The sequence below is a fragment of the Sapajus apella genome, unplaced genomic scaffold (genome assembly GCF_009761245.1).
Source record: "Sapajus apella isolate SASKATOON/1434 unplaced genomic scaffold, GSC_monkey_1.0 scaffold218, whole genome shotgun sequence".
NCBI lineage: Eukaryota > Metazoa > Chordata > Mammalia > Primates > Cebidae > Sapajus > Sapajus apella.
Window position 1 is genome coordinate 306,904 of NW_022437158.1, and position 14,734 is coordinate 321,637.

The 14,734-nt window shown below is 50.8% G+C and overlaps 1 protein-coding gene across 12 annotated transcripts in view; it reads left to right on the forward strand.

Annotated features, from left to right (window-relative positions):
• The window catches only part of EP400 (E1A binding protein p400), a 128,388-nt gene that overhangs the window by 57,211 nt on the left and 56,443 nt on the right, over window positions 1–14,734 (forward strand). For 10 of the 12 annotated variants that reach the window (XM_032270874.1, XM_032270875.1, XM_032270882.1 and 7 more), the window contains 8 exons: window positions 3,639–3,775; window positions 5,110–5,279; window positions 5,554–5,728; window positions 5,842–5,978; window positions 10,114–10,300; window positions 10,788–10,954; window positions 13,181–13,350; window positions 14,220–14,462. In XM_032270874.1, the coding sequence (XP_032126765.1) occupies window positions 3,639–3,775; window positions 5,110–5,279; window positions 5,554–5,728; window positions 5,842–5,978; window positions 10,114–10,300; window positions 10,788–10,954; window positions 13,181–13,350; window positions 14,220–14,462 (1,386 nt within the window). The remainder of the gene's footprint in view (window positions 1–3,638; window positions 3,776–5,109; window positions 5,280–5,553; window positions 5,729–5,841; window positions 5,979–10,113; window positions 10,301–10,787; window positions 10,955–13,180; window positions 13,351–14,219; window positions 14,463–14,734) is intronic. The other 2 variants (XM_032270883.1, XM_032270884.1) reach the window with 1 other exon arrangement.

Consider the following 14,734-nt stretch of genomic DNA (forward strand, 5'->3'; position numbering starts at 1 on the left):
CTCGTGTAGACGCTCCCTCTCCTGACTCTTCTAGCCGGTGCGCGGCTTGTGTAGACACTCACCTCCCTGACTCTTCTAGCTGGTTTTGTATTTTTAGTAGAGACGGGGTTTCTGCGTGTTCGTCAGGCTGGTCTCAAACTCCTGACCTCAGGTGATCCACCTGCCGTGGCATCCCAAAGTGCCGGGATTAAAGGCATGAGCCGCCGCGCCTGGCCATGAACCCACCTGTGGTTTGTGGCACGAATCCTGGCTCACTGTATCCCCTCATGTTATCGTATGCGCACCCTGTCTCGTCTTTCTTGCTGGGTTCTTCAGCTGTTAAGAGGGGTCTTCTTAACAGTTCCCCTCTAAGCTGTTGCATAGTTTGCCACAGCATTGCTGTTGAGTATGTCTTCCTTGCCTTCTGTTTTGAAAAGCTTGGTGGGTCTCATGATCAGTTTTTAAGAATGAGCAGATCAACTTCTGAGCTCCGTATTTTCTTCCATTATTTGTTTCTGTCTTTGACCCATGTCACGTGGTCGTATGTAGTGCTTTGGCATACATTCATATGCATAGTTACTTCAAGATAGAAAAGCCACCTTGCCTTACTATTTTATTACTTAGGTGAAAAAAGAGTTCACTGTTACAATAGTAAAATATTGGAAGCAGCCTATACTTTCTTTTTTTTTTGAGACGGAGTCTCTTTTACCCAAGCTGGAGTGTTGTGGCGCAATTTTGGCTCAATGCAACCTCCATCTCCTGGGCTCAAGTGATCCTCCTGCCTCAGCCTCCAGAATAGCTGGGACTACAGGCACGTCCCAGCACGCCTGGCTAATTCTTTTGTATTTTTGGTAGAGACGGGGTTTCATCATATTGTTCAGGCTGGTCTTGAACTCCTGAATTCACGTGATCTACCCACCTCAGCCTCCCAAAGTGCTGGGATTACAGGCATGAGCCACCGTGCCTGGGCTTTTTTTTTTTTTTTTTTTTTTTTTGAGGCACTGTTGTCCATGCTGGAGTGCAGTGGCGTGATCACAGTAGCTCACTGCAGCCTTGACTTCCCAGGCACAAGTGATCCTCCCGCCTCAGCCTCCTGAGTAGCTCCTTAGGAGGCTGAGGTGGGAGGATCACTGTGACAGCACAAAAGGCTGGCTAATTTTTGTATTTTTGGTAGAGATGGGGTTTTGCCATGTTGTCAGGTTGGTCTTGAACTCCTGGGCCCAAGCGATCTGCCCCTCTTGGCCTCCCAAAGTGGTGGGATTATAGGTGTGAGCCGCTGTGCCCAGCCTGGCAGTAGCCTATGCTTCTAAAATTAGGGGATTGTACTTGATCGGTTGAACAGGTGAGTTCAGCCAGTTGGCATTCATTCATCTGCTTTTTACCTGATGACTGTCACAGGCCACAGGTACTTTTCTCGGTCCTGAGGGTACAGCCCTGCCCTCAGGAACCCCGCACTGATATAGATGAGCCTGGAATGAGGAGCCTTGAAATGGGCTGATGACCCAGCAATGTGACAGGAGGCTGGCCAGCTGGGGCAGGGTTTCAGACAGATTAGGTAGCTGGGGTGGTGGCTGCAGGTACAGCTGACATGTCCAGGAGCAGCACCAAGGCTGATATGAAGGTGAGAGGGTGCCAGGGGCCAGTAGGGGAATGAGGTCAGAAAGGTTGGGGACAGCCACAATAGAGGCCTAGCAGGCCCTGGAGCTGGTGTGGCTTTGCCTTAGTGTGGGTCCGCATCAGTGCAAGTGTTGGTACAGGTGTCTGGCCAGGCTTGGAGAACAGTGGTGTGATCATGGCTCACTGCAGACTCAACCTCCTGGGCTTAAGTGATCCTCCCATCTCAGCCTCCCAAGTAGCTGGGAATACAGGTATATGCTACCGTGCTTGGCTAATTTTTTTTTTTTTTTTTTTTTTTTTTTTTTTTTTGTAGAGATGAGCTCTTATTATATTACCCAGGCTGATCTCGAACTCCTGGCCTCAAAAGATTCTCCTGCCTTGGCTTCCCAAAGTGCTGGGATTACAGAGATGATAGCCACGAGCCACTGTGCCTAGCCAGCTTTTCTTTAAAAAAAAAAAAAAAACCTAAATTAGTCAGGCATGGTGACCAGGTGCCTGTTATCCCAGCTACTTGGTAGGCTGAGGAAGGAGAATTGCTTGAACTCAGGAGGTGGAGGTTGCACTGAGCCGAGATTGTGCCACTGCACTCCCACCTGGGCAACAACAGAGTAAGACTCTGTCTCAAAAAAAAAAAAAAAAAAAAAAACTTGTTTTTCACTGGGGTTAAAATACCATCTGGATTTGATTTGTGTTTCCTTACTCCTGAGGCTGTTCACTGTATAATAGTACAATATTGAAAAGTTTTTTTTTCTTTTTTTTTTGAGATGGAGTCTCCCACTGTTGCCCAGGCTGGAGTACAGTGGGGTGATCTCAACTCACTGATTACCTCACAGCTAATTTTTATGTATTTTTAGTAGAGACGAGGTTTCACCATCTTGACCAGGCTGGTCTTGAACTACTGATCTCATGATCCACCCTCCTTGGCCTCCCAAAGTGCTGGGATTACAGGTGTGAACCACTGCACCTGGTTGGCTGTGTTTTTTAGTTTATTGTCCTGTTATATTTTCTTTTGTGAAATTTCTGTTCATATTATTTTTCTATTGTGTGGTTCTTTTCCAGTATCAGCAGGAATACTTTACATATAAGCAGTAATGGCCATAGATGGATGTGTTGTAAATATTTGTTTAAAGTCTATGTCTGCCTTGTAACTTGGTTTATGTTTCATTTTTAGCACAGAAGTTGAAATTCATATGTATGTATTACTCTAGTAATTTTTAAAAACCTTAGTTTTCTGGCCAGATATGGTGGCTCATGCCTGTGATCCCAGTAATTGGGGAGGCTGAGGCAGGCGGGTCACCTGAGGTCAGGAGTTCGAGACCAGCCTGGCCAACATGGTGAAACCCTGTCTCTACTAAAATACAAAAATTAGTTGGGCATGATGGTATACACCTATAATCCTAGCTGCTTGAGAGGCTGAGGCAGGGGAATCGCTTGGACCTGGGAGGCAGAGGTTGCAGTGAGCCAAGATTGCGCCACTGCATTCCAGCCTGGGTGACAAGAGCAAAACTCCATCTTAAAAAAAATAATCTTAGTTTTCTGAAGAATGAAATTTGAAACAATGTATTTTAGGGTGGTTTGGATGTGCCCTGGACTAGAGCTTCGGAAGCAGCGACCAGCCCTTGGCCAACAAAACACAAGTTAGGCGCCTGGTGCAGGGACGCCTGGCTCGTGGGAAGGACTTGAGCAGGACCTGGGGCTCTCTTAGTCTGAGCCCTCTTGGGCTTCTGAGTGTCACTTGTTCCTGCTGGGCTCTTGGAGGAGTTCACTGTGATTTGAATGAACACCAGTGTCTTCTTGCGACTGCTAATTCAGTGTGTGTAGCTGAGGCCTCCTCTGGGCCAGGTTGATGCTTGTGCAGCAGCGCCCTGGGGGCCGAGGAGCAGCTTCTGGGTGGTGCGCACTTGGTTCTCAGACAAGTCTGCCTCAGTCGTGCAGTGGTTCATTTGACACATACTGATGAAGCGTCTGTGGTCAGACACAGTGCTAGGTGCCTGGACAAGACAGATATTTTAACGTGGAAAATTCTGTTTTTTCCTTTGTAGGTAATTGGGGCCCCCATCTTGTTGTTGTGAGAAGTTGTAACATACTCAAGTGGGAGCTTGAATTGAAACGTTGGTGTCCTGGGCTCAAAATCCTCTCATATATTGGCAGCCACAGAGAACTCAAAGCAAAGAGACAGGTAATTTTTTTTTTTTTAACATAAAGCTAAACAGAAAACCATCTTAATTTTTATAGAAAACACATTAAAAAATGTGAAGACGTGCTATGGATATAATAATTAAAAATCACTCATTCGTGAGATAACAAACCTTTGCGTTGTTCTCCTTGAAAGCATAGACAATACCACATCAGCCCTGCCATTCTCTGCAAGGAGGGCCGCACACTCGTAGGCCGGGCGTGCGCAGAGCTCAGTGTCACCGCGCAGAGTGTGGGGCGGTTTCCTCCGGAAGTGATTCTCTGGGGCACTGCAGCACCTTACCCTGGAGGCCCTTCTGGCTTCCACAGGCACAGAGGAGGAGCTGGGTGCCCCCAGCTCGGAATGTGAAACCCATAGAAGCATTTCCACGACATGCGGAATAGTTATGTTTCAGGAACAAATTTTAGCTTGTTAAAGATTTTTGTCTGCCCTATAGTTTCTAGTGCCAGCTCGTTAGGGGCAGATTGGTCACAGTGTTCCATTGACATCATGGTGTTGAGTAGTGTTTACTGAAAAAGTAAGTTTTGAGCAGTATTTTCTTTTTTACTGTTTTAGTCTGTTTTTGCTGCTATTAGAAAATACCACAGACTAGGTGATTTATTACTATAGAAATTTATTTCTCACAGTTCTGGAGGCTGTGAAGTCCAAGATCCAGATGCCAGCAGATTTAGTAGTGTCTGGTGAGGGCCTGGTTTTTACTTCCCAGATAGGGTCTTGCTGCTGCATCGTTTGGAGGGGACCTGGGGGAAGGAATGGAAGGGCAAAAGGGTTCAGGCTGGTTCCTTCTAGCCCTTTCCTAAGGCACAAATTCATCTGTGAGAGCAGGGAAGTGTCCACTTCTTACTGCCACTACCGTGGCCATTAGATTTCAGCATGAATTTTGGAGGGAACACATTCAAGCCATAGCACTGTGTAGCTTTTAGTTTGTTTTCTAAAAATGTGTGATGCGGTCCATTGCAACACAGATGTTGATGTCTCTTATTTTTCTGAGCACACTTCCCCTTGTTTCGATTAGATACTGGAAGAGCTCACCCTGCGACCCTCTGCCATAATCTCAGTATTTTCCAAATGGTAATTGTCAGCGCCTGCAAAATAGCTTCTTAATTTGTCAGTGAAACTGCTTTAGACCGCTAGAGGAAGAGATAAAAACATAAACGCAGCCATTTTCTGTGTGAAAATAGCATGTTATTAAAAAAAGCGAGTAAAATTGTAGGTGGGTGTGGAGTCGCTGGGTGGTGAGCTGCGGGAAGTGTGTGTCTCAAGGCGATTTCGGGAGACAGTGGTGCGAAGGCACTGAGCGGTCCTCTGTGCTGCAGGCGTGGGCCGCGCCCAACAGCTTCCACGTGTGCATCACATCCTACACGCAGTTCTTCCGGGGCTTCACCGCCTTCACACGAGTGCGCTGGAAGTGCCTGGTCATCGACGAGATGCAGCGCGTGAAGGGCATGACCGAGCGGCACTGGGAGGCAGTCTTCACCCTGCAGAGGTCTGGCCCCTCCCCCAGTACTGTATGTTACTTGCTTGTCATTGAGTGTTCTTTGTTGTTGATGTACAGGTTTCTCTTGAAGAAATCTGCGTAATTGCAGAGAATTGCTTTTTACCTTCATCCCAGCATGTGCGCCAGGGAGCCCCAGAGCTGGGTCAGCACAGCCCCTTTTTAGTCATGTGCACGCTGACATTGCAGTGTCAAATAACTGTCCCTTTTCTCACACATTGTCGGGGCGGTAGAGTTCCAGTGTTGTCTTTCGTCCCATTTGCAGCCAGCAGCGCCTGCTTCTGATCGACGCGCCGCTGCACAACACCTTCCTGGAGCTCTGGACCATGGTGCACTTCCTGGTCCCGGGGATCTCCAGGCCCTACCTCAGCTCCCCGCTGAGGGCCCCCAGCGACGAGAGCCAGGACTACTACCACAAGGTGGTCATCAGGCTACACAGGGTAGGTTGGTCCTGCCACTTCAGCTAATTCATTAAACATGCACATGCCTCTTTGTCAGTGTCTTCCAGCAGCATTTTTGGAAAGAAAAACAGTAAACAGTTTTTTCTTTTCAGGTGACACAGCCATTTATTTTGAGGAGAACTAAGAGAGATGTGGAAAAGCAACTGACAAAGAAATATGAGCATGTTTTGAAGTGTCGCCTTTCAAACCGACAGAAAGCCTTATACGAGGACGTTATCCTACAGCCGGGGTGAGTGTGGGGTCCCTGCCCGTGAGGGACAGAGGCCCCTTCTGTGGCCTCAGTGGAAAGCTCCTTTCCATCAGAATTGGGTGTCTGGAGCTGGAGGCAAGGCGCTCTCCTGGGGCAGCAGCTCTGTGGCCTCAGGTGTTTCCAGCTGCCTCAGGCTCGTGCCAGCCCTGCCAAGCTTCCCGTCTCAGAAGCCCCACTCCTGTGCAGCTGCCCATGTGCAGGGTGGTGTCCTGTTGCTGCTCCCTTTGTTGCCCAGATGAGTGTTAGTTTTGGTGAATTTTAGCTTCCATTAGTCCTGGAGAGGCGGTGATTGAGCAGCTTGCCTCCCTCAGCCAGCTGGAGGCCCCAGTACCTGGGTTTGCCGCGGCCCGCAGGAGGCGGCATGCTGGGGTCAGCGGTGCATGGGGTGGAATGCTCCATGCAATGGGCACCATGTGATTGCTGACAGCTGTGCCTCTGGCAGGGACCTGCTGGTGCCAGAAGCTGTGCCCTTCGAGTTGACACAGACCACGGGGACCCCCTTGAACCTCTCTGAGGTCTTCAGATGTGGATGGTTTTGGTCTTTCTGTCATGCTTTCTATTTTCCTGAGTTTAGATGAAAGAAAACAAACACAAAAATACATGGAAATCAAGTTTTGGAGGATTTGAAATTTATTTGTGCTTAGTCATCGCACACCTCAGTCTCTGCTGGGGGTCATGCCACCTCTGCGTCGCTCACAGGCCACAGTCGGATACATGGGATCAGGTGACCCCACACCTCCCCCAGCTCACGTGCTCATGTGCTCCCCTCCTTGCGGGATGAGGATGTGGGGACCCTGGTGAGGTGCTGTAGTAGGAGCAGATGCCAGGCGATCATGTGAGTACCCTCCCTGGCTGTGGGCACAGCAGACTGTGGTTTGTGGAGACTAGGGGTGAGGCCATGCTGTCCACGCACCCCCCACCCTCTGGTCTGGGTCTCTCCCTCTCTGTGCCTCATCCTCTGCTCTGCAGCTGCAGGGCGTGCACTTGGGGGCTGGCCGGAGTGCTCAGCATGTGTGTGTGGCACCTGGGCACCTTCGAGAGGTGGGTGCCTTTGAGTGCCGCATCTGTAATGCTGGTGAGTGGAGATTAAGTGTGCATGATGACTTGTAGAATTTCCCAGTCTTCCACAAAGGAAGCTGACAACACAACTGTCCTTTCTCCAGGAGGCAGAGCATTGGAGTAGCACCTCAGTCCACACCACTAGTGGCGACAGACTTGCCATGCATTGTAGAAACTTTGTATGTGTGGACAGGTAATGCTTTGCCATGTCGCTGAAGCTCTGGTGTCAGATTTTTTAGTAGAATACTGATTACCCTCTGTCAGCTTTGGTAACACACTGGTTGTAATTTGAGTAGAGAGGACTTGCAACTTATGCAGGGTTCGGGTGCCAGTGTGCCCAGGAAGTCGACTGTGCCCCACGTGCAGAGACCAACTCGGAGCATCTGATCCATTGCCCTTCTGTGGTCTTGCCCACGGGACGTGGTTGTTTGCCTTCAGGGTTGCAGTGTTGTCTGAGGTGTGAGGCTGGTGGCCCTGGGACCTGTTGGGGAAAAGTGTGTCTTACTCTGCTGGTCTTAGGTTGGCTCTGTGGCATCTGTCTGGGCGGGATGGCAGGAGGCACCCCTCGTACTCCTCATGCATGTTTTCTTCTTTCCTTCCCAGCCTGTGAAATTAGGCGTCAGTGCATTAGGTGTGCACACGCCTTGCCCCCACTGGAACACCTGGGATTCAAGTGTTCTGGTGCTGTCCAGTGCTCTATGGGATCTCGATGGCCCAGGAGCATCCTTTCCTGGTCAGTTCCTCCCTGCTCAAAATTGCAGGGACCATGCCACTATGGGATCTCGATGGCCCAGGAGCATCCTTTCCTGGTCAGTTCCTCCCTGCTCAAAATTGCAGGGACCATGCCACACCTGCTGCCGTGAGGGTGGCACTCGTCTTAATATACTGTGAGCTCCAGAGCTGCCAGACCGGACTCCCGACCTGCCCAGACCCCCTGCGCCTGTGCTGGCCTCTCCAGTTCCTCTTAGCTAGGGCGAGTTGCCTTTTTATTATCAGCCCCTTCATGTGGGCGCTGGGTCCCATCTCTTCTCTGGAACCATCCATCCTTTCAGTCTTTCTTTTTGAAGTGTGCTTTCCCCCCAGCCTTGTGAGGATGTATATCGCTCGTCTGTAAGCCCTTCCTTGGCCTCTTTTCCTTCCCGCCCTGCTCTCCAGAGCCAGGCTCACAGGAGCTCTCCCGATGCTTGTCTCCATTTTTTGGGCTCTGCTCATTTCTCAACCCCCATGCAATGTGCTTCCCTCACATCAAGGCCTGGCTATGTGGGGACTCTGGACTCTAGGCGCTGGCTCCCTGTGGAGCCCTCCTGCTTGGGTTTTTTCTTTTCTTTTCTTTTCCTTTTTTGAGATGGAGTTTCATTCTTGTCATCCAGGCTGGAGTGCAATGGAGCAGTCTCAACTCACTGCAGCCTCTGACCTCTGCCTCCCAGGTTCAAGCAATTCTCCTGCCTCAGCCTCTCCAGTAGCTGGAATTACAGGTGCATGCCACTACACCCACCTAGTTATTTTGCATTTTTAGTAGAGACAGGGTTTTACCATGTTGGCCAGGCTGGTCTCGAACCCTGACCTCTAGTGATCTACTCACCTTGGCCTCCCAAAGTGCTGGGATTGCAGACATGAGCACCACGTTTAGCTCTGCTTGGGTTCTGTGGTGCATGCTGCTGTCATGGCAGTTCCCATAACCTGCACGTGAGCTGTCCTTCGAGCTCCTCATGTCCAGCGTGGCAGAACTGAGCTCGTGTTTTCCCAAGCCTGGTTCCCTTCCTGCTCTTCCCGTTTTAGGGTGTGCGCCACTGTTGATGCAGTTGTTCGGGTTGGAAATTCGCCACTGCTCTCTCCACCCTCCTCTTCCCACGAGTCTGCCATCTCCTTCCTGAATCTCTCTCCAGACCAGTTACCTTTCGTCACCTCCATCCCGGTTTCCTCCGTCAGGCGTCCTGGTGTGGAGATTTACCCAGGGTGGCTGGCAAAATATTACGGAATATATCAGGGAAAGTTACAGATTAGTCTCAAACCTTGGAAGGCTAAAAGGTTTTGTTGGGACAGGCAGGAGGCCGTCTGTCCGTTATGTTAGGGAAAAGATAGGGGTGATAAAAGGCTTTCCCAGTTTAAATCTGTTTACCCCACATCCCTTTGTCTCTAGTCTGTTTACTCATGTAAACTTTGTGCTGGATGGCCCTCTCACAGGGAGATCAAAGGGAAATTGCTTGTTAATAGTGTTTACTCTGGACCCGGAACCTAAAGCCTTTATTATTTGTAAAACCGCTCTTTTAACCATGCTCATTATCCACAAGCGTGTTAACTTGAAACGTCTGTTATAAAATTCATACCGAATAAATATAAGGACGGAGAGGGAGTCTTGGTCGATTGGCTGCATTTCGGCCTCTGAAAGCAGCCAACGCCCGTTCCTAACCCACTGAATCACTGAACCAGGTGTGAGAGTGCATTCATTCATGGCGATAAACATCTCAGGAGGTGACCCCCATGTGACGAGGTCATAGTCTGATGCACTGTGCTCACACTCGAGGGCCACTGCACACCATGGCCCATGTCCTGCCTAGCCCTCGTCCCAGTGTGCGTCGTAGGTCCTTCTGTCTGCCCCCTTCCCTGGGTGGTAAGTTGCACAGGGCGTGGACCTGGGCCCTCGCCCACCACCACCCACTGCCTGCCGGGCCAGGCATCAGAGCTGCTCAGCAGGTGCGTGAGGGGCTTTGCGCTCTGCTGTGCTCACCCTGCCCCTCACCTTGCTCATCCCCCTCAGATGCCACCCCTTCTCCTTCACAGCACTCAGTACGGTTGTGAATGAAGTGCAGTGGCTGTCCTCCCGTCAGCTGTGGCGGGCAGACGTCATTCTAAATGGGGATGGCGAGCGAGTACAGAGGGACCTGCCTGGCACGTGGACTTGAATGGTCACTCTGTCTGACTCAGGAAGAGGACCTAGAAAAATCTGCTCCTGCCTGCCTTTCTGGAGTTGCTAGTCGATTGTGAGGGTTGGCATGGTCAGTGTGTTCATGTGCCGTTTGGATTGAATGCTTCATGTTTCTTCCTCCATGGGCAGCACTCAGGAGGCCTTGAAGAGCGGGCACTTTGTCAACGTCCTGAGCATCCTTGTGCGGCTGCAGCGCATCTGCAACCACCCTGGGCTCGTCGAGCCTCGGCACCCGGGCTCTTCCTACGTGGCGGGGCCGCTGGAGTATCCGTCCCCATCTCTAATCCTGAAGGCACTGGACAGAGATTTCTGGAAGGTAAGTGGAGGATCCAGAAAGCAGAATGACTGTTGGATGTGTTTTCTAGGCACATTATAGATAAACCATCCTTGGAAACGGGTTCTCAACCAGCTCTTCTCTGCAGTTGGCATTTCAGCTCCACAATATGTGGCACTGTCTAGCAGCACTGATGGCCTGCCACCTCTGCTGGAGTGTTCCACCTCCAGAGATTTACCTGAGGGAGACCGGCTTACAGAGTGGAAAGATGCAGAGGGCAGGCTTTCTTGGCATTGTGAGGACTGTGGGCTGTGAGAAGCAGCCGAGTGTGCATGGTCTATCAGCAGAGCTTCTCCAAGGGCATGGCCACACCTGTGTGGTGGCGTGGAGGAGGGTCTGCTTGCCGAGCGGCCGTCACAGGGGTGGGTCTGGATGCCCACCTTAGGGCCCTGCTGTAGAAATAGGTTTTGATCCTTAGGTGCTTTTCTGCCACCTCATGCAGCAAGACTTTTTCTATTTTTGTCTCTAGGAAACGGATCTTTCTATGTTTGATCTCATCGGGTTGGAAAATAAAATCACTCGCCACGAGGCAGAATTGCTGTCTAAGAAAAAGGTACCACAGAAACTCATGGAGGAGATCTCCACGTCACCAGCCCCAGCAGTCCGGCCAGCAGCAGCAAAGCTGAAGGCCAGCAGGTGTGTGCGCCCCAGAGGCAGCAGGGAGGGTCAGCTCCTAGGACCCGGCAGCTGACTCTGAATATGCGTGGTGAAAAGAAAGGCTGCTAGCTTAGTTGCGTTATCTGCTGCTCTTGGGAACCTTACTGAGGTCCTTGGCTATGGTACACGTGGCTCTGCAGAGGCCTTTTGGGCCGTGCAGTGCAGTGCAGCTGCTTACCTGCTTGAGCAGCAACCTCCTTGATTGTCTGCAGCAGTTTTAGAGTGGGGTGCTGGTCAGGGCTGCATTTAACCTGGTGCTTCCTGTGGGGGTGTATGGTGTGGCTAGACCACACGTGTGTTGTGAGTGTGGCGGGCAGAGGGCTCCACCCTCACAGTGATGTCATTGTCTTACAAGTGACATCTGAATGATGTCTGAAGTGACGCTTCTGCCGGTGTCATGAGGCTGGGAGGGACAGACATTTTAGATAGTTAAATAAAGATATAAATGACTCATAGCCTAAATCTAGCAATTAGAAATATCCAAAATCCTATGTGCTTGGGTTAAAAAAAAATGAGAGAAGAAGGAAAATAGGCATTTTGGAGATGAAGGGGCCGGTTCTGCAGACAGGCCTTTCTTGTTGGCACGTCTGTATTTGGCCTCACTGGGGACTTTGAGTGGCTCACCCTCCCCTCATCAGTACCAGAGGTTTCTACTTGGCCTGGGGACCCACGAACCAGCAGGCTGCTCCTCAAGGAAGGAGCCTGCAGCCCCCAGTTAAATGAACAGCACCCACTCCAGCAGGTGCTAGTCTGTCTTTTTAAAATGGCTTTTTTAAATAAAAAAATCTATAAAAGTTATTAGGGCAGGCGCAGTGACTCATGCCTGTAATCCCAGCACTTTGGGAGGCCAAGGTGGGTGGATCATGAGGTCAGGAGTTTAAGACCATCCTGGCCAAGGTAGTGAAACCTCATAACTACTAAAAATACAAAAATTAGCTGGGCGTGGTGCTGGGCGCCTATAATCCCAGCTACTTGGGAGGCTGAGGCAGAGAATTGCTTGAACCCAGAAGGTGGAGGTTGCAGTGAGCTGAGATCGGCCACTTCAGCCTGGGCGACAGAGTAAGACTTTGTCTCAAACAAACAAAAAAAAAGTTTTTAATAGACACAGGGATCTCCCCATGTTGTCAGGCTGCTCTTGAACTCCTGGGCTCAAGGGATTCTCCTGCCTCGGTCTCCCAAAGTGCTAGAATTATAGATGTGAGACTGCACGCTCAGCCTAACAATGGCTTTTGACAGCCATCTCTGCCTGCTACGTTGTATAGCAGTTTTGAAAGTGGCCAATAAGGTCAGGCGCGGTGGCCCACACCTGTAATCCCAGCACTTTGGGAGGCCGAGACAGGCAGATCATAAGGTCAGGAGATTGAGACCATCCTGGCCGTGGTGAAACCCCGTCTCTACTAAAATACAGAAAATTAGCCGGGCATGGTGGCGTGCGCCTGTAGTCCCAGCTACTCAGGAGGCTGAGGCAGAGGAGTCGCTTGAATCTGGGAGACAGAGGTTGCAGTGAGCTGAGATTGTGCCACTGCACTCCAGCCTGGCAAAAGAGCAAGACTCCATCTCAAAAAAAAAAAAAAAAAAGAAAGTGGCCAATATAGTTACCAGCCTAAAGAAAAGAGACCTGTCATCGTGGCTCACCCCTGTAATCCCAGTGCTTTGGGAGACCAAGGTGGCAAGATCGCCGGAGCCCAGAAATTCAAGACCAGCCTGGGCAACATGTGAGACCCTTTCTCTCCAAAAAAGTAATAAAATCCAGGTGTGGTGGTGCGCACCTGTATTCCTGGCTACTTAGAGGCTGAGGCAAGAGGATTGGCTGAGCCGGGGAGTGTGAGGCAACAGTGAACCATCACTTGAACCGCCATTGTATCAGACTTTTGTCAAGTTGATGTTTCTCCTCACTCCCCTTAGCCCTTGTGCTATCATGGATGCATTGTTTTCTAATCTATGTTGATAAGATCATGGAAGTGAAAGCAACAGTGCTCTGTGTATTCTCAGTAATCAGGGCACATGTGCCATACCACTTAGGTGTGCTTAGTCTTGTCAGCCACTCCCCCGGGCTTGGGTGAGCTTACCTGGAGCAGTGCTTAGGCGTGCTGGCACCTGAGCTGGCTTCCCATAGGCAGCGGTGAACCCCGGCTCCAGGAGGTGGCCTGTTCTCTCTGTGGTCTGATGCTCTGTATCTTCTTGCCTGGGCCAATGGGCATCTAGGTTGTTTCAGCCTGTGCAGTATGGCCAGAAACCCGAGGGTCGCACCGTGGCTTTCCCCAGCACGCACCCACCCCGGACGGCAGCCACCACGGCGGCCACTGCTGCTCCACAGGGCCAGCTTCGAGGACGGCCACCCATCGCCACATTCTCTTCAAATCCGGAGGCAAAAGGTAGACTTCACATAGTTGTGTGATCTCCGCCTTATGGAGGTTTTTCTGGAACGAGTTCATGGCACTTCCTTCTTATGCTTCTGGACGCGGTAATCATTACTGAGTGGGAACAGGCTTCACCCACTGGCTCTCTGAAGGTGCCTTGTTCAGTTCTTGATGAGTTTTAGGATTTTTTATTGCTTGTAATGGGTGTTTTCCCCTATTGGGGAAGCGTCACTGCTGGTGAGTGAGTGTTGGTCTGATGCTGCCAGCCCCCGGGCAGGCTGTTTCTGTTGACAGAGGTGCATGCGTGCAGTCATCTGGGAGACTCCCGAGAACGTCTGCTCATGTTCTATTTTGTGCCATCACTTAAACGAGATTATTCTTTTGGGGAAGAACAGGGTTAAACGGTAGAAAAGGTCATCAAAATCGTTAAAAGTAGCATTTCACCACCTGGCCAAGGGGGCCCTCCAAGCCGTGTCCATTCGGGTTTTCTGAGCTGAAAATCAGTGCTCAGACCTGCATTGTTGCCAGCGTTCTCTATTAAGATATGAGCGGAAGCTCTGTTGATACTTTTTCTGTGGTGTTTTCAGAAATAGTTCCTAATCGATACTAATGGTTGATTGGGCTGACCTCTAATAGTCTCTCTTTACTCTGAGAAATGTACCACAGAGTACCGCAGCTCAAAATGAAGATAATCAACAACATGACAAATCACATTTCTCACCCTGTGGACTATAGGGCCCCTCCTTTTTTCCTTAAGAGAGGGCCTCTCATTTGGAGAGAGTGTGAAATGATGTTTATTTTATTTCTTTAAAATTCGGTTTAAAATATTGTATTTTATTAAGAACCTCTAACAGCTTTGCACAAACAAACCTTATTGATTGCAGCAGCAGCAGCCCCGTTTCAGACCTCTCAGGCTTCCGCCAGTGCTCCACGACACCAGCCCGCCTCGGCCTCCAGCACAGCCGCTAGCCCGGCCCATCCTGCGAAACTGCGGGCCCAGACCACAGCACAGGCCTCCACCCCAGGCCAGCCCCCGCCCCAGCCCCAGGCCCCCTCGCACGCGGCCGGGCAGAGCGCGCTGCCTCAGAGGCTGGTGCTCACCTCGCAGGCCCAGGCCCGCTTGCCCAGTAAGTGGCCTCACCTTTCCAGGTTTCTGCCATCTCTCTACCCCAGAGGAGTTATGTTAAGAACATGGGGATGTTGGAGGAGCCTTGCTGTCTACTCCTTTGTCTTTCCCCAGCCCCATGCCCAGGGCTGCCTCTCACCAGTGCAGCCGCCTCTGGCACGAGTCTAGCAGGGAGGGCCTCTGTGGAGGCCGCCTTGGCCTTCTCCTGTCTGTGCTCTCTCTCCTCACCCCGCCGTCCAGCTCTGCTTTCCTGCTGCGCTCACTCACTGCCTT